Genomic DNA, 22,754 nt, shown 5'->3' with positions numbered 1-22,754 from the left:
TAGTGAGGGTTAATGCTGCTAAGAGCAAACTCCTCACAAGAACATATACAGTATTATAGCACTAAATACTGGAAATAAGCTATCGGATGTGTGATACAGTTACCATAGTCCAGACCATAGTCGTCCTTCTACCACACCTCTTTCCATCACCACAACTGTAGGCTACATACTCACACACAGACAACACCCCATCTTCAGACCAGACCTCGTTGCCTAGCAACGCCCTGCGGAGTGGCTCAAGGGGCGGGAACAAGCCACTTGGCTTCCGCAGTAATTACAGTGCATGTGTGTGTACGCATGTTTCTGGGCCACCCCAGGTGTGTGTGTGTTTATCTGTGAAAACATGCAGGCTACTAGCAGTAGACAGAGAAACCATGTGAGCAGAACGTGCATCAGGTCTGTATTAACAACCATGTTCAACACAGTTATTTCTTTCTAGGCCACTGATGGGGTGAAGTCAATGCTGAAGTCATCAACACGTGATATCAAATGTCTCAACATAATAACACTAACACTTCAAGTGTGGTAAAAAATATATATACACGTGACCATATTATATATATTTTTTCCAATCAAGATCCATTTTGTAAATTACATTTTACACTGTTGAAACCAAAGTTTGGAGCTCAAATTTCTCATTTTCACATACTGAAACTATCACAAGAAGTGTTTTAAATCTACATCAGTACTAACTGAGCAACTTTTAATATCATCCTGACTTAGTTTAAATGTGGCCGTGTGCATCTTAGTGACACAGTGCCTTGGCTGACAGCCTATGAGTGTAAACATTTCCTTTGTGTGCCAGGGGCATATCCTCGGATGGCCGCCTGCTAATAATGTTTTCTGCTTGGTGTACCAAGGCTGTGACTGCACTTGGCGAAAGTCATTCCTGACTCAGGAAGGGCTTCTCTGAAGGACAAGACAAACCCAGCCAGATAAACCTCTGCCAAGGACCATACGGGCCTACAAGGCTATGATGTAGCTCTGTTTGCTGGGATGAATTTAACATATAATTTCCCTTTGGGAGATGGAAAGTGTTTCACGCCTGACCTTTGTTACAGACTGTTACGCACACAAGAAGCTTCTCTGTGTGATTGCTGATAATGCAACAAATACCTTTGCTCAGTAATCTTATCTGCTGCTGGAATTTTTATAGCCAACTAAATTTATATTGGCAAGTGTACTTTTTAAATTGAATTTTTTTTCAAATTCAAATTTGCTTTATTGGTATGAATGTCATAACAACAATATTACCAAAGCATCAAGAGTCAATGAAACAAAATAACATTAACCTAACATTAAGATTGATATATATTAATTATATATAGTATATCTATGTATTTTTGTATATATATACAGTATATTCTATGTATGTGTGTATGTGTGTGTGTGTGTGTCTAGGTCATTCACCACCCCTGAGGTTGTGGCATGTTGATACATACTGAGCAGCAAGATGTCTCCTTCTCCTAGGAGTGGTTTTAAATTTTAGAGGTCATTAAGCTTTTTGAAATCTGAAATTTTAGAGTTGATCTTGTTAAAGTAAATGTTCCTTATGTTATTGAACGTTTAATTCTACGTTTGAACCTTAGATATGTAATCATCTGTGAAGCTTAAGACAGGTTGATGTGTCAAGAACCACCATATGGCTGCAAATATCCACTGTTTTCAATTAATCTATCCATGATTTTTTTCATTTAACCATTTAGACTAAACAATATCAGAAAATAGTAGAACATAGTCAAAGTCAAAGTTAAAGCATTTATTGTCATATGCACATTTAAAACAAGTTTCACTGTACAATGAAATTCTTCCTTTGCCTTCCACTCTAAATGTTATTTATCAAAGAAACACTAGGTATAGAAAATGAAAAATATAAAATTAAAAGAAAATAAACAAATAAAATATCAGGAGAGTTAAAAAAGAATCAAATATCTGAAGAACACTATGTACAATATACAATGCACAGAGTAGTATGGCCCATCACAACTTCCCAAAGCCCAAGCCCAAGCTTTGGGGGGCATTTTTGCTTAAAAAAAAAAGACTCAGATGAATGATCAACTATTGAAATCGTCACTGTTTAATTTTGTTGATCAGCAGGATTAATTAAATAATCACTTCAGCTCTAATCCATATCTCAAAACTCATTTCCCTTTTCTGATTTCTTTTAATTGATTTTGTTGTTGTTGTTGTTGTTGTTGTTGAACTACAGTCCAAAAGATATTTAATTTACAATTACATAAAAGACAGAAAAGGCAGCAAAGAGGCTGAACCAGCAAATATTTGGCATTTGTAATTAATAAATAACTATAAATAAAAAAGGAATTGATTATCAAAATTATTGGCATTTATTTTCTATATTTTGACTAATCGAATAATTGAGTATCCTAATAATTTCAGACCTCTATCAGTGTGAATTCCCTGAGAGTCCTCAGCAGACTACTCTGTTGTCCTGTTTTTATACCATATAAGCTTCAAACTTAAGATATTGGTGGAATGGGAACTGATGAGGGAAATATTATAATAGAAGCAAAAATAAGACTTTTTATTAAATAGCAATATAGTTACATAATTTTTAATTACTCTCCATTATTAAACTAAATGATTCTATGGTTCTGCTACCTTGTTTACTTTCCTTTTTTTTTTAACTACGACTGTTATCTTGTGACACCAGTACACAGACTGGAGTGGAAATAAACACACACATACACATACACACACACACACACACACACACACACACACACACACACGCCTCCCTTTCCCGTTCGCCCAACCCCCCACAACACAGAAGTCACCGCCCTTCCCTCTCGCTCTCACACCAACATGACTACCAACCACCGCCGCTCCAACCGACGCGCCAGAGCATCATGGGAAATGTAGTCCGGGTCGCCCAATCCAGTTCGAGAAGGCGAGGCCTCACCAAAATACAACTCCCATCTCGACCCTCGCACGCCGAGCCCCGTCGTCCAATCTGAATATGTGGGAGGAGCGCGTCCGCCCACAAAAGCCACAGCTATCTCCCCGTATCTCCCCCTTAAAAAAATCAATTGTGCACGAAAAAAAAGGGAAAAACGCGTAAAATACAAACACTGGTGACGGTTTGTTTTCGGTGCACGACGGACGGCGACGAGGTGTCCCCGCGTCGTGCGGCGAGAGAAACGGCGGCGACAGGCAGAGCAGAGAAGAGGGTGTTGTCCTGATGCTTAAATGGAAGTGGGTGGGCCTCTACGGTCACACACTGCCAACTTCTCTCTGGATATCATTCTGACAAGCGCTAATTTGCTCGTTTATGGACTGTCTATCCGGTAAAAGAGACATACGACGGGGCTGCGAGGGGGCCGACGGGCCGGGGACGGTCACTGTGTTCTCCGTTATTTCCGTTATTTGGGGTTGCTTGATTGTGCCTGCGCTTGGCACCGCCCTTCCTGGCCGGTGGGTGGTTTCGTGAAACGGGCAGATCCGCCACGGCCCAGCGCCGAACATATAGGCCGTCCTCCGCCTCTGTACCCGGCCGGCCTTCTACCGTGAACTACACCCTCTCCCTCTTGGTATATTAATGCGTTATGAGTGGTAGGTACCCTCCCCCCCTCTCCGTCTCCACCCCTCTTTCCCACTCTCTCTCTCCGTCTGACAGATAGGAGGCTCCAAGCCTCTTTGATATTGATGATGAGGTTACTGGTTTCTCCTCTGTCTTTATTGATCATCTTTGTTTTTGCTATATCTGTCAAATTCTTTATTCACACCACTTGGTTCCTACATGACTGTGCCTTATCTTTGGGACTTTGCACTATTCAGAAGTACAACATGTGATGATGATATTATAACTGGGGCATATTCTAACATTTTGTTCTCCTATCATAGACTCGAAGAAGGAATCATCTGGATCTGAAGGAGGGAAAGCATCTAAAAAGGGGAAGAGCTCTGGATCACAGGTACTAAAATAAATAAGAGTTCATTATAGTTCATTACTTTTTGCTTTGCCTGGAGGCCAAAAATGTACTCCCTCCCTCCCAGCCAGCCAGACACCTCTGGGGGCGTTTCTCTGGTGAATTCCACTTCCTGCTTCTGTGGAGCCCTGCTGAGAAGCCAGCCCAGAGCCTCATGAATAGGTTTATACGGTTGTCACACTTCAACCACTGTACTTTTGAATTGTCTGTTTGAATTACAGTCAAAATGATTTAATTCTACTCATGGGTTTATCTTAAAGACATGCAGTATTGGTATGTGGTTCTGCAGCTGTGGAACTTCTATTTTCAGCTGTTTTTCATAGGATGTATATATGTTAGAGATTATTTTCAGCCAGGCAGTTATTCTTGAGTGCATCTTTTGTTGTTAAATGTGTATGACAGGCGTTGCTGCTATGTTATTTTGCATGCTACTGTATTTGTTACAACATTTAGGCTGTTTCCATGCAGTGTTGAGAGGTGTATAGCATTAAAAATTTGCCTGCGACCTAGTTCCTTTGAAAGGGAGGAGAGAGAGAGAAGGCGGCATTTTCCTCCAGTGTTCTGAGAAAAGAGAAATGTGGTTCTCACACGCCCACCCACTCGCTTCCTGTAATACCGCCCACTTCCACTGACAGCTCTCTCTCTTTCTCTCAGCTTTTTGTTTCTTTTCTCTACACCATAAATTTTACCCCACCCATCACTCATTTTCTCTTCCTTGTTTCAAATTGTTCTTCTTGTATGTAAGTGTGAGTGTGTGTATGATAATACCTGCTGATCCTTTCCCTTTAGTTTTTTTTTTTACTTGCATGCTGTACTGTCTTGTTTATGTGTGTATATGAGCTTCCTATGTGTGTTTCTGTAACTCTTCTCCCTCCTTTCCTCGTCACTACTGTTTAACCGTCTCTCTCTCTCTTTCCCTCCCTTCTATCCCTTCTCTGCCCTCTTTCCTATCCTGTCTCCTCCAGGATTCCTCTCAGCCCTCTCCGTTGGCTCTGCTAGCGGCCACCTGCAGTAAGATCGGAGGGCAGGGGGGAGTGGAAGGGGCCCAGGCCCAGGCCCAGGCCCAGTCCCAGCAGGTCCAGGTCCAGCCTGGTCAGATCCAGCTGCAGGCCGGTCAACTCCAGGGTCAGATAGTGGTGGACACAGCTGGGGGCCAGGCCTTGGTGCCCCAGCAGCTGGAACTGGTCCCAGCTCAGTTCACGGGGAACGGTTGGCAGATCATTACAGCAGCACCTACTATGGCCAAGGAGAACACCAATCAGCCTGTTGCTGTGACGGTGGCCACCACCTTGGCTAATGACAGCTCACCTGGCGGACGCAAGATGAAGGAGGTGCGAGAGGCAGTGGGTTTGAGACGATATATTTTTTTTTGTTTGTTGGTGTTCTCTGTCAATGTTTCTTCACTAACTGCATCACTGCTCCTTTCCTGTTGGGCAGGTGAAGGCAGTAAGTGGGACCAACAGCAGCGCAGCCAATCAGCAGCAGCAGCAGCAGTTCCAGATAATCCAGGTTCAGAACCTGCCCAATGCTGGGGGCGGGGTCCAGTATCAGGTCATCCCTCACCTGCAGACTGCAGATGGACAGCAGATCCATATTAGCCCAGCTCAGACGGCCTCCATAGGGGCTCTGCCGGAGCATGTTCAGCTCATCCAGACCCCGAGTCCAGGCCAGACCCAGGCCATTCTCCAGCCAGCCAACCAACAGGCCATCCTGACAAGTACAGCCAATCAGACGGTCCCTCTGCAGATCCGCCCTGCTCAGTCTTTCCCACTGCAGCTGCAGACTCTGCAAGGCTCCCAGACTCCTGTTATGACCACAGTACCCATAAACCTTGGTGGCATGACCCTGGCCTTGCCTGTGATCAATAATGTTGGAGGGGGCGGGGCTGTGCAGCTTATCCAATCAGCAGATGGCACCTTCTCTGTTGCCAATGGCAACCAGCTGGTGACAACAGCAGTGTCTGGGGCGGCTCCTGCTGCAGTATCAACTGGCTCGACAGCGGCAGTAGCCGAAGGTGACAGCGTATCTGATGGGACACAAGTGGTTTCTGCTGGATCTGAGGGTGGAACAGCTGACACCCAAGCACAGAGCAGTGAGGCAGACTCACAAAGCCAGAACCAGGCCAACGGACTGCAGAACCAGACAGACACAGCAGGAGCCATTCAGCAGGTGATCGTGGGCCAGGTGGGGCACCAGTTGGTGCAGCAGATCCAGCTGCAGCCACAGGCTCAGAGTCAGGGTCATGCTCAGGGCCAGCAGCAACCTCAGCACATTCAGACCCTTCAGCTGGCCCCAGGACAAACCCTGCAGCCCATCCAGGCCTTCCAGAACCCAGCCCAGGTCCTTATTCGCACTCCCACTCTGTCCCCCTCTGGGCAGATCACCTGGCAGACCCTGCAGCTGCCCGGTGGAGTCTCCCTGCAGGGCGGCCTGGGGACGGCCGTGCCACAGCAGCTGACACTGGCCCCTGTGGCCGGTGGGACGACAGTGGGGAGTGGAGGGCTGGTCTCCTTAAGTGGAGCTCCCCTGACGCTCAGCGCAGCTCAGATCAACCCGGGATCTGGGGTACAGACGGTCAGCATCGCGGGGCTGGGTGGCACCGGGGTTCAGGTGCAGGGTGTGCCCCTAACCATTACTGGTCTACAGGGTAAGAGTGCACTCAGAGCAGCTGTGTGAATGTGTAGTGACTCATCCATTACTGAACCGTTTATTAATATGAACAACAATGTGGTTAAAGCAATGTGGTTGGACAATGTGAGAATTATTAGTTATGAATTTTGAGAAAATATTAAGCTGTAATGATTTTCTCCTTTTGTTTGGCACACTATGTACATTTATCATTCAGTGTTTAACTGTACCAGGATGTCATGCTGGCTCAGTCTGACACTGTACTCAATGCTGTTGTGTATATGTTTTTCAGCTTTCTCTATATACAACTATTGTTTTTGAGTAGTTAACACAGTTTGTCATTTTCAATTACCTTTCAGGTCAAGCACAGGGTCAGGATGGGGTCAAAGTTCAGTCATCTCCTGTGACGGTCACTGTGGGAAACGTGGCATCGGGTTCGGCAATGAGTCCAGATCAGCTGGGCTCCATCCAGAGTTCTTCAGACCAGGAGGGACAGCCCAGCAAGAGGCTTCGTCGTGTTGCCTGCTCTTGTCCGAACTGCAGGGATGGAGAAGGAAGGTATGAATACATTAGAAAGACAGAGCAACATGCACAAGTGCAGCAGGAGAAACTGGGGTTGAACATCTAATGTTAGAGGGAATTCAAACTTGATGTTGAAATAAAATATATTTCTAGACAAATTTGAACAAGCATAATCAATTTACTTAAAAACTCTGCACTAGGCAGCAAGTTAATGCAGAAATATATAAACATAGTGCAGTATACAGTAATTCACAAGAAAAATAGCTTTTGGGCATCAAAATGTTTATGTAATTCTATACTGGAGTCTTGTCTCTCTTAACCCACCTATGGTACTAATTTGGCCCCAGAGCTGCTCTGTCACAGTGAGTGATTAAGTGAAAAAGTCAGAGGAATTTGACTTGGTTTGTCCCGTATGGATCTACAGCTATGTGTGCCCAAGTTCATGATTTATAAACCTTACGATTATCCCAAAATTATTTATCACTGTCGTGTCGTTATGGGACAACTGATTTGACAGATGGACAAAACACAGTGCAGCTTGTGTCCTAAAGTGAGAGATCTGATCTGTCACCACCCAACACTTCATATTGCAATGAGGCACCCAGAACTGACAGTGAGACCAGTCAAATACTGTATATTCAGCTTTGCTAGAATAAACTTTCTTCAGCGTGAGCCCTAAAAAAACACAATCAATTAGCAAAGCTCGTTTAATGTAAATTTATTTTAGCATTCTGCATGAAAATGGCTTATGAGTACCAACAATGTGCTGTTTATAACGCTTTAATGAAAGATCATGATATTTACTACACACACACCAGCACACACCTGACTCTAGTGTATGTTGCAGGAACAGCGGAGACCCCACAAAGAAAAAGCAGCACATCTGCCATATGGAGGGCTGTGGGAAGGTATACGGCAAGACGTCCCACCTGCGGGCCCACCTGCGCTGGCACACTGGTGAGAGGCCGTTTGTGTGTAACTGGATCTTCTGTGGCAAGAGGTTCACCAGGAGCGATGAGCTGCAGAGACACCGGAGAACGCACACAGGTAGGAAAAACACATACAGACGCGTAGACTGGCGATGTAGGTCACCCTGGTATTTTCAGTGTAGCCAAAGTCTGATATAGCTTATTCCTCTGCGCCACAGCATGCCATTGTTGTCCGAAAACTATTAAAAACACATTATTGCACTTTTTCCCTCATTACAATGTACATGGACACTGAGTCAATCCCATATACACTGTCCTACTGCCTTAATTACCCACTAGTGCACCAAATCCAATGCTGAAAATAGTCCCCAACAAATGCAGTGTTTTTGCTAAAAACTACAATGCCCAGTTTTAGGACATTATTATTTTTTAAAATCAAAGTATATATTATAGTATACATACTGTCTATATATTTATACATTTAAAAAATGTTATCCCCTATAATTAACACCTCCCTTGGTTGTGGATCTCTTCTTCTTTTGTCATTTTCTGTCTCCTTCCCTCTAGGAGAGAAGCGTTTTGAGTGTCCTGAATGCTCCAAGCGCTTCATGCGTAGCGACCACCTCTCGAAGCACATCAAGACCCACCAGAACAAGAAGGGCGGAGCCGCGGTGGCAATCATCACCACTGATGACATGGAGGAAGATGCCCCCGAAGGCCTGGGCGCCTCCCCTCAAATCGTTGCTGTGGCAACCCTCTCACGTGACTCTGACCCCGCCACCCCGACCACCTCTAATCACCTGGAGGAAGAGGAGGAGTTTGAAAAGGCAACGGATTCCTCTTACTTTGCAGAAAGTTGACTTCCTGTTTTTTGGAGGTCTTTGCAGGGACGGCTTTGGGTGGCTGCTTTTTCCTTTCTTTTTAATATTCCATAATTTTAAAAATGTTGTTCTCTCATGAAAAAGGGACTCAAGAGATGAGATCATGAAATGAACAGAAACCTTAAAATATAAACATCACAATCTAAAAAAACAAAACAAACTAACACATATAATAACTAAAATTTAGCCTAAGCGTGTGAAAGATTAGTTTGGCTTTTATAAATGAATCTATAATAATTCCATGCGCAGTGGGGGAAAGGAATGTAAGAAGTGTCTAGATTAGCACAAGACAGGGCGACCTGCTGAATCTAAAACCATCCAATATCAAGAGACATTTTTCTAATCGCAACAGAATCTATCTCTATGCACAACGTTGTGTTCCTGTTTCATACCTGTCAGACAGAGCTGAGGGTCAATCATGGTACAGGACTGTTGCAGAGCAGTGACAGAGCAGAGGTAGTCTTGGGATGGTGTGTGTGAGTGTGTTTGTGTATGCGTATATATGAACTATTTGAGTGAGTGTGCATTTGTATTCCCATGCTGTCGTGGAGAGGATCTACCTAATTTGAGTTTTATTCATGGTTCAGGTTTAGTCCTCGGATCAGATTCAGGTGTTGATTCTTTTGTGACCAGTCAACGGATAAACTGTTATTGAAGAAGAGAGGGGATAATTCTTTAAAATAAAAAAAGAGGAGTAGAAAAAAGCACATATAAAAAGATTTATAAATAATGCATTCCTATTGAGGCGCAGTGGCCATTAGAAAAAAAAAAAAAGGTTTGTATAGAGAAAAACAATCTAGCTTTCTACAACTTTGTTCGTGTGGTGAAAGCAATACTATAATGACAATCCTAGTGAAATCATGTTTACATTGTCAGGGGAAGTTTTCTGTTAATAAAACAAGCCAGTTCGCTCCAAGATTGGGGGGAAAAACATCTGAAAGCAGTGCTGTTGTCTGAACAAACCTGTAACTTTGCAAAAACCTCAGAATGATTTCAACACAGCTGCAGTTTGTTTGTTTTTCATTTTTATATGTTCGATTTCCATCAGATGGTATCTGGTAGATCTAACTATGGTTTGGTTCAGACAGCAGCACGGTCGCTGATGTTGCTTTTTCGATTTCTGTGCTCTGGTGATGACCCCCTCTCCATCCCGCCTCTAACCTGCTACGTTGACCGATGTACCACAATTGCCTTAACACAAGCTGTTGTACAGAGGGAACTACAGGGAGGGAGGTGGGTGGAGAAAGAGGGCAGCTCTCTTGTATTATTAGGGGGTGAAATGGAGAGCAGACCACAGCATAGAGAGGTGAAGTGGGTTAAAGAGACAGGGCTGTAAGAGCTGTGGGTGGGAGTGGGTCGGGCTATTTAGCTATGTGGATATGAGATGTTTTCTGGTGGTGTTGCTCTGTGTTAGTTCAGTGCGTACATTCTTTTTAAATTAAAAAAAATACTTCTATTTTATAGAAAAAAAAGTCCCCTCCCAGTATGTTAACACACAGGACCCCACTGTGTAAAGCTAATTTATTTTCCTTGATTTGTAATATTTGCCTTTTGCTGGACTTGTATTTGTGTGCGTTGATTCTGAGGTTGTGTACAGCATGTTTCAGTTTTTTGCCGTAGTGCTGCTTCTCTCTTCTTTACTCTTTGTGCTTCTGTTTTCTTTTCTACGTCTGGCCGTTGCTGTTCATTTCTTCTTCTTCTTCTTCTTCTTCTTCTTCTTCTCTTTGCGCCATAATGTGTGCTTTTTTTTTTTTTTTTTTTTTTTGGAGAAAATAAATGAAAGAAGAAAGCAAAAAAGTTACAATTGTTTAAAGTTGAAAAGGTTGATACCAAACAAATTTAGATGTTTTTGGTAATATTTTGTGTGACAGCCAACTTTTTTTTCTTTGATATTTTGTAGTGACATCTCATTTGTAAATCTTTTTCTAAAGATGTTCGTTTGTCTCCATGACATTTGATAATGGGTTTTTGCCAGGTTAGCCTCAAAGGCTCCAGTTTATTGATATTTTTAAAACTGGTTTGTACAAACGTGTTATGTCAATTAAAAAAAAGAAGAAAAAGGCCAACTTCAAGAAGAAAAGATGCTTTGCCTGCATAACACTTGACAATAAAGTGATTTAAAACGGTCTTATCTTTCCTTCTGATGCTCTGGTATTTATGTGTTTTGAGAAGCTGTTTTACATCGAGACAAGATATTTCACCCAGTCTCACCTCTGTAATGGCGTGTCATGTCACTCTGTGGCTGCACATCACTCTTTTCCACTAAAACAGAGAGCGAGCCTCACAGGGGTACTTTCAGCCCAGCATCATGCTCATCCTCTCCTCTACCTCGAAGGTATCAACGAGCACCAAAGCCTGATAGAAAATGTGATCACAAACACAACAGAGCCCCTAATGATCTTTCATCTCTACACATGGTAAACTTTGACCTCAACACACAGTTACTATAATTCCTCCGGCCCCATATCGCTGAGTAATTGCTCAGCTGTGTTGTGACAGCAGTGATGGTGGAGTATCTGTGCTCTTTGGAAAACAATTACCGCTACAAGTTCCCAGTTTCTGCTGTTGATGAACTCCAAATAGATGCTGCGTGTATTGAATCTGTGACCATCCTGCTGATAGTCACCTGCTTTGACAGTTATTTGTATTTTGATTGTACATAATAAACAAAATCTGCCGAGTGTAACTCACCTACGATCAAAGTGTGACTTCAGGGAGTTCATCGCCAGGTCACTCTGACAGTCAGTTAACAAAAAGCATCACGTAGTAGGCAGCTCAGACATACCTTTGACATGTCACTCCTTTGAAGCACTTCAAAAACACCTAAATCTACACCCTCAGGTGTTTTTGTAGAGTTTTGAAGCTAAAATGGAGTTTAATGTTGTGAACTCTCAAAGTATCAGAGCAAGGACCGTTTTTGGATGTTTTGACATCATTATTTTTGTCACTTTGGATGTTAAATTGATACATCGGGTGAGATTTGGACCAAGAAAATGAGGGCAAATAAAATCAACACAAAAATGTAAACAACTTAATACCTGGAGGAATACAGTGTTCACCATCAGACAAAAACCTTTTCCTCTTAATTCAAACTATATAAGGGTTTTTTCAGGATCTGTATCATCACATTAATCTTGAGTGCGCACTGCAAGACTGATGAACACATCACACAGACAAGATAAGAGTGATTAGATAAAAGCTTCACCAGACAGTTGTAATCTACCTTTTTCTTTCTTACACACACGCTGCATGCCAACGATGCCTCATGAAGATCCAGTGACCTCAGGTTGATCTCTGACTGTGATTTGACCCCTGCCCTCCAGCTCAGGTACCTGGCCATTACATGAAATCAGCTGACTGAGTCCCTCGCTGCCTCAGGAGCCAACAGTTGACCTGGACCTGACCCCACTAACCTGGGGAAATGACACCAGATCCACAGCACCCACACACACACACACCTACTCAGCCTCGCCTGCAGCACCCCTTCAGCCAACATTGATGCTCTGAATGTACAATGATTTTCCTCCTTAAAAGACACTGTAGTGCACTGCTGACACCTGTAAAAAGCTGAAACAAGCATCAAACAGATGAAAGACTGCATGAACATATAAAAAAACATGGCAAACAATTTAGATACTGACATTCTTTATTAGAATTTACAGTGGACTGACAGGAATGCCGTGAAGTTACTAAGTTCTAGAAAAGTAGTTGGTATACAAGGTTTGTTTTGCATCCGTAACACAGAAAATAACCACTTAGATTTGTTCTAATGAACACCAAAAGTTAAAATATGCCAAAGAAAATATACAACTCAAAATTAAGCACCGGCCTTATAACAATAAAGAACATCTCTGCATCTTATGCAGAATTAAAATCAGGATATATAAAACATATTAACAGTGTATGTGCTTAAGGTGACATGAAAAAAGAAAAGTTCCTCTAGTTAGATAAAAGGTTGCTCTAAACCTAAGAATGTGCATTAAAATGAGTTCTACAGTACTGTGCAGCACAAAAGCCTGCCCCAGGTACCAGCTGTATGAGTAGGTTCTCCTCTCTGGACTCTCACTGCAGCTCCTTCTGAATGCTGCCATGAAGAAAAAACAATGCATAAGTTCTCAGTAGGGTTGAACCTAATTATCATCTTCATTATCAATTAATCTGTTCATATTTTTCTGACAAATTGAAAAACTCTTTTTTTCTATAAAATGTAAGAGAATAGTAAAAAATGCACATCACTATTTCCCAAAGTCCGAGCTAACGTCTTACCCAGTGTCTAGACCGCAAGCGTAGTGTGAGCGGCATGTTTAGCAGGGCAGCAGCAGCAGCAGCAGCGAGTGCTCTGTCTGTGTGTCTACACAGGAGGTGTTCAGGTACAGTGTTGAACATAAGCCACATGCGTTTTGGAAGTGTTCAGAGTCCAATACACAATGACTGTAGTTATGTGCATAAAACAGAAGAAAACAGACTTGAAGCTGAAACGCAGCTGGGTCGCTTGCCTGCATGGAGCCGGTTCAGACAGCTGCATAGATTAAAATGAAAGTATCTGTTGCATGAGACGTGCGAGTAAAAAACACGTCTGATACGCTTGTGGTCTAGACACGGGTTTAAAATTGCTCGTTTTGTCCAAGATGACTGTCCAAAACTTAAAGATAATCAATTTACATTTATATAAAAAAGAGAAAAGCAGCAAATCCTCTCACTTGAGAAACTGGAACATGCACATATTTGGCATTTTTGCTTGATAAATTACTTAACTGATTCATTTTTGGTTAAATTGAAAATTCATTTTCTGATTTGTCGATCAACTAATTGTTTCGGCACTACTCTTCAGACACTGAGCTTCAAAGATTTAAGTATCCAGATAAGGGCCTTTTGTTTTAGAAATTGCAAACTTCTCACTAATCAGTCCATCACTCCAACACATGATCATCTCTAGAGTGTAACTACAGCAGGCTGAACCCTGTTCTCCTAGTGCAAGAAAGAGTCTGTTAAGAGTTATCAAAACTAATTATTGGAAATTCTCCTAATTCCATACTTAATTAAACACATTTTCCAACAACGTGAGTGTGCATATGTGTGGCATTAACCCGTACAGGGAAAAGGGGGTGACATTACCTCTCCAGATACTCGTGAACATTGTCATGGCCGTTGTAGCGGGCCAATCCCACCAAGATGCCGGTAGCACAACGGCCCTCCTTTTTTCGACACAGACTGCAGTTACACATGTCTCGGCAGATGGGACACGACCATGTCTACAAAGAAAACACACAAATGAATCCAGTTTCTTTGTGCGTTCAGATATGTTGGTTCTTATCGTTTCTGTTGACTATTGTGTTCTGTTTATTCCCCCCCCCCCCAAAACACCAGAACCTAGAAATATTCACCAAATCACAATTACAGTTCAAATCATGTTTTTCCTCCCTGACACACACATATCAGGCTGTATCAGCATAACAAAGTATGTATTTATATTTAACTCTTACTAACTGTCTTCTTCACCATGCTAGCAGCATGGGGTAAGAGAAGACACTGTCAGTCCACCTCTTTGGTTCAGACTGAAATATATCAGTCCCTGGTGATCCCTGGCTGCTCCTCTAGCACCAACATGGTTGACTTGTGTGGTTCATAGTGAAAAATGTTGTTCAAACTATCAGATGGATTGCCATGAAATTTGCTACAGATATTCAAGTTCCCTAGAGGATCAATTCTAATCACTTCAGTGATCTTTTCCTACAATGTAAACAGTAAGTCATAGTTTTCATTTATTCAGTCTAGTTGATGGATTCTCACCATATTAGTTTCCAGACAATGTATTCCAATGACTTTGGTAATCCCCTGACTTTTACTCTAGTGCCACCATGAGGTTGACATTTTGGGTTCAGAGTGAAATGTCTGGAGCTACTGGACATTCATGTCCCCCTCAGGATGAAGCCAAATGGCTTTGTTGGGCCCTTCACATTTCCTCTAGTGCCATCTTGAGGTTGAAATATTGTTTTTTTTGTTGAAAAAACTCAAGAACTATTAGATGGATCCTGTGAAATTTGGTAAAAACACTTGTCCCCAAAGAATGCATTTTACATTTATCCCCTAACATTCCATCTGTATATGACCAAAATCAGGTCAACATTTCTGTTTGTCCAATACTTTTTAACTAAATACCAACAAACTAATGGCAAAATTAGCCCCAGTTGTACTTTGTGTTTAGTGCTAGTGCAAATGTTGCCATGCTAACGCGCTAAACTAAGTTGGTATACTTGCTAAACAGACTGTGGAAAGTAAGTCTTGTTATAAACAAGTCATATTTTTCCTTTCCAGTCTTGTGTTTGTAAAGTGAGCAAATAACAAAAAGCACTCCACACATTCCAGTATTATTTTGTTGTGTGAAATCAAGATGAGTACACATTTTTGAGGAAAATTATCTTGTGTCTCTCGTGTCAGTTATAAAATAAAGCAGAAAAACAATCTAAATGTTGTATGCACTTGCAAAAAAGACAACTTACTGAGGCTTTCATTAAAACTTTGAAGTTTGTTAATATTGTCTTTGACCCCCTTTGACCCCCATTCTGAATGAAGAATTCTTACTTTTCCCGTTAGATATTATTTGCTTTTAATTGTCCATTCTGTAGCGCTGTGGCTTTTTGTATGAAGTGACAAGTTCCAAAAATAAATGAATAAATGAAGATAAACTAAATGTCTTTTTAATTTGTTTCTAACAGTTACTTGCAATATTTACAATTTTACTACTTCAGGTTTGACAAACTGTTTTTCTTTCTTTTCTGGTGTCTTTTCAGTCCCCGTATTCACCTGACCAACCCACAGTGAGAGAAACAGAAAATTAAATGTTGAACACGTGTGTATTAGTACTGACCGGGTCAAGCAGCACTGTGCGTACATCCTCTCCGTAGCGGTTCTTCAGGCACGGTCCACAGAACTGACCTTTGCCCCCCACACAGAAACCGCTGCGACACACTGTCTTGGTGTCCAGAGTTTTCTGTCTGCACTGGTGACACGAGCTTCCCTGAAAGAAAAACACACACACACACACACACACTCAGTGAAGAAAAGCGCTACCCCCAGCAAACCTGATTATATATTATAGTACTGACAACATTGAATGGACCAAAGCCTGTTGTGACTCACATTCTCTTTGTCCCAGATCTTGTCTTTGCTGCGGTACGCTATGTTGTCCAGATCTTCTTTGGTGATCTCGTCGACTGATCTCACTTCATACTGGCTCCTCCTGGAACTACGGCTCCTCCTCTTTTTCCGCTTGTCACCAACATGTTCCTCATCCACCTGTCCAATCACATCAGACAGACTTTAGGTACAACTGAGAAAGCATTAACAGGACATTGCTATGTAGCCAATATATTTTTAATACAAAGTTTTATACATAAAACTATAATTGTGCTTTCTTCCTGAGTAGAATTTGTTTATTGAGATTAATTTGTAGAAAGTTGATTTGATATCTTATCTGGTGACTGAAATTGTGTATTTTGAGTAAACAAACTTCTTCACTACAGATGTTAAACCTGCTACAAGAGATTTTTTTGGCCACTTGGGGGCAGCAAAAACAAGATATAAACTCAACATTGACATATTATCATCTTATAAAAGGTGACATGGTGAACTTGTTAGCAAACAGTTGCCTATCCAGCAGGTACGGAGCAACATATGCGAGAATTTGGAGTCATCAGATAGTGTACAGTGGATTTTAGAGCTTTTAGTGCTGCCTGCTGCTGCTGCTGGGAAAAATGATGATGAGAGCGCTGAAAGTGAACCAAAACAGTAAAGTTGTGGGCCGTAAAACCAAAACAATTAGCTGAAAGATGCTGAAAAGCTCTGTGTAGCTGATGGGAACAGCAGTCGGGTGATAAATCTCTTATTCGTCATTACAAGCAATCCCATTTCACAACCAAGTAGTCATGTGATCCATTGTTAATAACAATAATAATATAATCGGATATGATTCAGAAACATAAAAACACCAAATGTAAACATTTGATTGACAATTTATCAATATACTATCAAAGCACTACCCTGGTACTGCAGTGTATATTCTATTAACAGCATAGTTGATACATCATGAAGAAATTCTCGACAATAACCTCTTATATCAAGCAAGTTCCCCTTTCCTACAGTATAAACTTCATTGCATTATATACACATGAGAGCTGTATAGTACTGCGTGGCAGCACACCGCTTAAAGCGTATGCACATGTGTTGCACAGCGTACCTCCACCAGTCTCCTGATGTCTACAGTCCTGGGGCTTCTGTGGGTGATTGGCTCGCTCTTTTCCTCCACTGCAAAGTTCTCTGGAGGGCGGGCCTTACGGGACGGGTTCCTCCTCTCTGAACCCCTCTCTGGTTCAAATTTGCGTTTCCGTGCGGTTGCTTTCTCTGAAATGCGCTTCTTCTTCTGCATAGATAAGATGAAGACAGATAAGAACAGTAAAAAAAAAATTTAAAAAAAGAAAGAAAAAAGTCTCTGTAGAAAACAGAAAATCTGATCAATCTGTTTAATCAGTTTATTTAATTAAGTGTACTTTGTACCAGCCAGTTACGGTAGCAAAATATATCAGACTGGAACTCAAAAAAGGTTATCTGACCTGCATCCACAGCCCTCTTCTCAACCAGTTTTTAACATGGGTCTTATCAACACTTGAACACATGAAAAGGTAAATATTTGTTAGTATAACACTTACAGGAATACTAATGACCCATTAAGTTAATACCTGCAACTTCTAACAATTCAAGTCATACATTTAGCTCTCCTTGATCACAGACATGCCTGAACATAGTTGTTAAGTTGCTGCTGAGTAAAAAGAAGAAACATAGTCTGCACCATAACCAGAATGATTAGTGTAAACAAAACAACAGCTTGATTAAGTAACCAAAATGAAACAGAATAAAAGTCTTTGGTAAACAACTACAACAAAGTTATTCATCACCGGTAAATGAATGGCTAATCTCCTGCCTGAGGACATGTTTAATATTGCATGTTATATGTTAACGAGAAACTGGTCTTGTGTGTGTACTCACTTGAGGAGTGGTGGGCAGAGTCAGGTCAGCCATGGTGCTCAGATCAGCAAACAGCTTAGCCAGCTGAAAGACGACAACAGAGGAGACTAATGACATCGACAAGGGAGGGACTGAATGATGTAGATGTAAACTTTAGATTTGTATTGTTATGGACAATGAACTGAGAGAGTGAGCTCAGATTGTCAGTGCAGCTCAAAGAAAGTGTATTTAGCACCACACCACAGGTTGTTAGGGTTCATTACCATGGCCTTGTTTTCCTGGATGTTCTTGTCTCGTTTCCTTAGGCTCTGAGACAGGACATCCTCTTTGTTTTCCTCCTGCTCCTCCTCTTCTTCCTCATCCTGCTGCTTCATCCTCTGCCTGGTTCTCTGTGAAGGAGGGGTTTCTTTGACTGGCTTTTTGACATTTTTCTTCTGTGGTTCCTGTTTGGGGGTAGACAGTCTTTTGATGGGAAACCTGAGGAGCAAGATTGAAATAAGATCATTGTTCAATCATTGGAGAATCAACACTATTAACACAATTGTCATGAAATTGGCATGTGTTTACTAAGGTCCTTCTATAACTGGGCAAATACACTGGTACAAAGCAATAAGCTGAATCTATGCCCAATTAACCTTTTTTTTTTTAAACACAAATGTTAGTGTAACCTAACACTGCTTTCTCTATGTTAACAGACCTAAACAGTATCCTGGCATAAATGCTAAGTGCTGCTCAAACTGGGATTATATTTATGCATAATTGTATTGCAACATACGGAGCAGACTGGTACACAAGTCCAGGTGTGAACATGCAGAGACATGCAGAGACACAACTGATCAGATGTAATCATCGTTAATTTCAATAAAGCTGGCAAAATATTGTTTATTTGTTTTCTAATGCACCTCAGGGCTACTAAAAGACTCCTTCTCTTTTGCGGGGGGGCCTCCTCGCCATCGGAATAGAAGCCTGTGTCCACATCGCTATCCTCTTCTGACTCCACCATCTGGAGAAGAACAGAGAAAAAAAAGCATGCAGGCTGGAGCTTCAGCTGCATTATTGCACCGCATTGGCATCCAACAATACAGCCAATATTGAATATTTCATACCTTGGTCTTCAGCCTCTTGTTAAAGCATCCCCTGTCCTCTTCCTCCTCACCATCGCTGAAACCTTCAAACTCCTCTTCACTGTCTGACTGGCTGAACAGATGAGCCAGCTCAGCAGTTATAAACTTGGACTTGAAACATGGAGCCTGCAGGCAGACATTGTGGTCAAATGTTATCATCACAACCCAGAACTAGAAATCTGAATTCAGCTGATAAATATTTTCCTAGGAATGTGTAAATTACAAGAAAATCTCCAGAGTAGAGCTGCACTTTCAAGGCCATTCATTGGTCAGATCACACAAGGGCTACTATAACAAAAAAAAAAAAAAAAAAGACACTGGACCATTTCAATTTCCACACTCTACACCAGAGGGAGCACCATTCCATCAGTGAACATCCTTGGTAAGGAAGTGAAAGCTGTGGAAACAATGAATTTAGTTCAGCTTTGTTTGAGACTGGCTGTCACCGCCTGTCTTGAGTTTACCTGGATAGGTACCAAATCAAATATAAGGCAAGCCTTATTGCTTCAGGTCTGCGCAACTTCTTGGGGGCAGGGCGATTAGACTAAGGAAAAAGTGAAGTAGAAAAAGTGACATTTAACTGACACTTCCATATTGTTTGGGGTCCCACAGAGCCAAATGCATGTGTGAAAATAGTAACAGCAACTGCAAAAATCAACCAATTGTTTTTGTTTTTGGGGGGATGCAGAGGGCAAAAACAAACCAGGATTGGCCATAAAATCATGTAATTACAAAGCATTAAATGGGCTAGCTCCAACCTATCTCTCTGATCATTTACAACCACACATCCCATCAGGGTCAATCAAGGGTCAATCTTGGGACAAGCAACTGACTAGTTGCTTGTCCCAAGATCAAGGTTGAAGCACAGGCGAGATCGTGCCTTTGCAGTTGTAGCCCTCAAACTCTGGAAGGATTTGCCTCTGCATGTAAGGCTGGCCCCTATACTTCCTGTTTTAAAATCCCATGTTACAACACATCTTTATTCCTTGGCCTTTGAGTCAGTATGAGGGTTGACTTTCTTTTATTATGGTCTTATTGCTTTATTATTTTATTGTCTTTTTGTCTAAACTGGTCTTTGTGTTTTATTGTGTTGTTTTATGGTTTTTGCTATTTCGATTGTACTGCACGTTGGTCCACTTTTGTTGATTTAAATGTGCTTTATAAATAAATATGACTTGACTTTTTTTTTTTTTTTAAATGCAAAAAATGATCTGGTTCCAACTTTGTATTTGTGAATATTTTCTGGCTCCTTTAACGTGAAGTTAGACCTCTATGACAGTAATATCATATCTTTGGGTTGGTGGACTGTTAATTGAGACAAAAGAAAACATTTAGGTTGCATCTTTGGCTGATCGAAATTGTTCACCATTTTCTGAGCTATTATAGACCCAATGACTAATCGATAGTGAAAATAATCGTTGCAGCCCTAGTCTGATCCATGCATTGATTGATGTCTCAGGTCCAACTTGCTGATATCAGCTGAACCCTTTTCTCCAGCCTCAGGAATGTTGACCTCTGACCTCCCCGGAGATAGGGCGACATAGGTTGGGCCCACCTCTCCAGCTCCTTTGACAAAACACTGAGGCCACCACACTCCTTTCACATTGGGCATTAGCTGACAGTTCAGACATTTATCCAAAATGTAAACGATCACCTGAACACTAACGTGAAGCCGATCACGTGTAAGCTAGCTAACTGTTATCCAGTTCAAAACAAAGACAGATGACAAGTTATGAAAATAGTGTTCGGTATATAACATTATGACAGGATGTGTAGGTTACCGACCTTAATTAATTACAGCTAGTACAGTCGCTTATGCCGTTAAAAAGTTATTACAACGTATCTCTACAACTGAGCAGATTCAGGTCGGCCAAGCCAACAACGTTAGCTGTTAACAATAGTGCTCGTTTTGACTCATTGTGTTTATTTCCATTTTAAAAAATCCGACGAGGGAAAGAGAGCTACATTTGAAGACAATGCTCTGTCGCTTACCTTTGATCTGAGTGTCATTTTTATATCCGTTTTACTGCAAAATCTCCGTCCAACGGAAAGTTTTGTCGTGTAAAATGAAAACCCAAATGAGTGGAGGTGGATTTAAAAATTAGCCGCTACACAAGTCCGATGATTGCAAAAAATAGGGGTGTTGTCGCTGCTGGGCTTATGGCTACACTTGTGGTTATTCTACTAATTGTAATTTTGAGAGTCGATTTACGATTTTATGAAGTCAATATTTATCTGAAAGCCTACGCTCATTTACATTGTTTTGGTGAAGGTGTTTTTCTTTGTGTTTAGGAGTGGTCTCTCTTCTGGGTCTCCCCTCCCCACACTCATAATGGTGCAGTCCGTTCTTTCGCGCGAAAAGGGTATGTGGGCGTGGCTATCCAGTCCAGACAGAAAGGCTGCCAGCATCATGTTTGTCTTGTATGCTGTACCAATGCCCTTGATTATCAGTGCCATGATTGTATTTAGGAGAATTAACAGTATCAACATTTTAAGCAGACTTTCAGGCATAAGATTCCTGAGGGATTTCTGCAGGTGAAATTTAAGAAATTAGTTCTCAAACTGTTGCTTCAACAGCAGGAATAACTCATGTCAGGCAAAGGAGTATCCAACAAAATTATTCACTTTATTATTTTGTCATTATCTATACATTATTTATAATGCTTTCTTTTAAAACTGTTGTTTTCTGAATAATGTAATAAAAGAACAACTTTGGTGGTTATTCTAATGGACTCTGAATCTGTCAATAAAATTGTTGATGATAATGATGATGATGATGATGATGATGATGATGATTATAGATATAGCCTAATAATAGTAGCAGTGTTCAATTGGCACATTTCTAGTAAGGCTACTCAGTTGCAAGAAATGTTAATGCAATATTTACTTGTGCTTTAATTGAGCTTTTATTTATATGAGTATAGGCTACATATTACCCCAATAATTAGTACCAAACTACACAATAATTTCAAAATTCTAGGAAATTAATTACGGACCCATAAAGTAAAACATACCAAATTATTTTTGGATGGATGTACTCTCTGTTTTTTCAACGTGTTGACAATTGTATTTGAAATTTGCATTCAACGCTAGTGCAAAAACAAAATTCACAGTTTCATCACGACAAGACTTCCCCAACATTAGTGGCCTATAAAGATCTGCATGGGATCATTATTTACACGTTAAGTATGGGCACCCCTGATTAAGACCTTCATTCCCACAGTATTTTTAAAATGAACAAGAATAGGCCTTGATGGCACTCAGTGCCATCGAGACCTACAGTCTAGAGTCAGGCCTACAGTCTGCAGCTTACAGGCCTACCAAGATGTCACTTATATAACAGCATGTACTTAACAAGGCCGTAGCTACCATAGATCTTTTTTACTGAAGATATTTTTACATGTCACAGGTGTGACATAATAAATGATGGCTGAATTACATTTAGCTGCTTCAGTTTCAGGGTCTTGGTAGTGTGCATACTAACTCACTGTCACACTGTCATGGCATGGATCAGAGCCATTGTTAATGTTTTTAGTAACAATTGTGCTTTTCCTATATGACAAATCAAAATGTCTGAAGACCTCCATATCCTCACTAGAGCTGGCTTATTGAGGATATGGAGGTCATGTCCCCGGCATTTTTTTTCAGGGGATTTGGGGATTCACACAGCACATAGCATGGAGTGTTTCTTGTCACAGCTCA

General features: G+C 41.3%; 2 protein-coding genes across 2 annotated transcripts; one reads left to right on the top strand and one right to left on the bottom strand.

The window, feature by feature from the left end:
* The first annotated feature begins 2,299 nt into the window (after positions 1 to 2,299).
* Positions 2,300 to 10,626, top strand: sp4 (sp4 transcription factor). The gene is made up of 7 exons (XM_042435174.1): positions 2,300 to 3,570; positions 3,862 to 3,932; positions 4,913 to 5,278; positions 5,385 to 6,594; positions 6,935 to 7,133; positions 7,945 to 8,144; positions 8,594 to 10,626. The coding sequence occupies exons 1-7, from the start codon at positions 3,564 to 3,566 to the stop codon at positions 8,884 to 8,886; spliced, it is 2,346 nt and encodes a 781-aa protein (XP_042291108.1). The 5' UTR covers positions 2,300 to 3,563; the 3' UTR covers positions 8,887 to 10,626.
* Positions 10,627 to 12,535: 1,909 nt separating this feature from the next.
* cdca7b (cell division cycle associated 7b) lies at positions 12,536 to 21,308 on the bottom strand. Its single transcript, XM_042435175.1, has 10 exons — positions 21,045 to 21,308; positions 19,035 to 19,178; positions 18,831 to 18,931; positions 18,192 to 18,405; positions 17,950 to 18,012; positions 17,144 to 17,326; positions 16,048 to 16,203; positions 15,776 to 15,925; positions 14,023 to 14,159; positions 12,536 to 12,991 (listed from the first exon to the last, which is right to left on the bottom strand). Exons 1-10 carry the CDS (start codon positions 21,060 to 21,062, stop codon positions 12,970 to 12,972), a joined length of 1,188 nt encoding a protein of 395 aa, XP_042291109.1. The 5' UTR covers positions 21,063 to 21,308; the 3' UTR covers positions 12,536 to 12,969.
* Positions 21,309 to 22,754: the final 1,446 nt, after the last annotated feature.

The sequence above is a fragment of the Thunnus maccoyii genome, chromosome 15 (assembly GCF_910596095.1).
Source record: "Thunnus maccoyii chromosome 15, fThuMac1.1, whole genome shotgun sequence".
In the NCBI taxonomy this organism is placed as follows: Eukaryota; Metazoa; Chordata; class Actinopteri; order Scombriformes; family Scombridae; genus Thunnus; species Thunnus maccoyii.
Note: the sequence above shows the minus strand (reverse complement) of the source record. Positions and strands in the feature narration are given on the sequence as shown.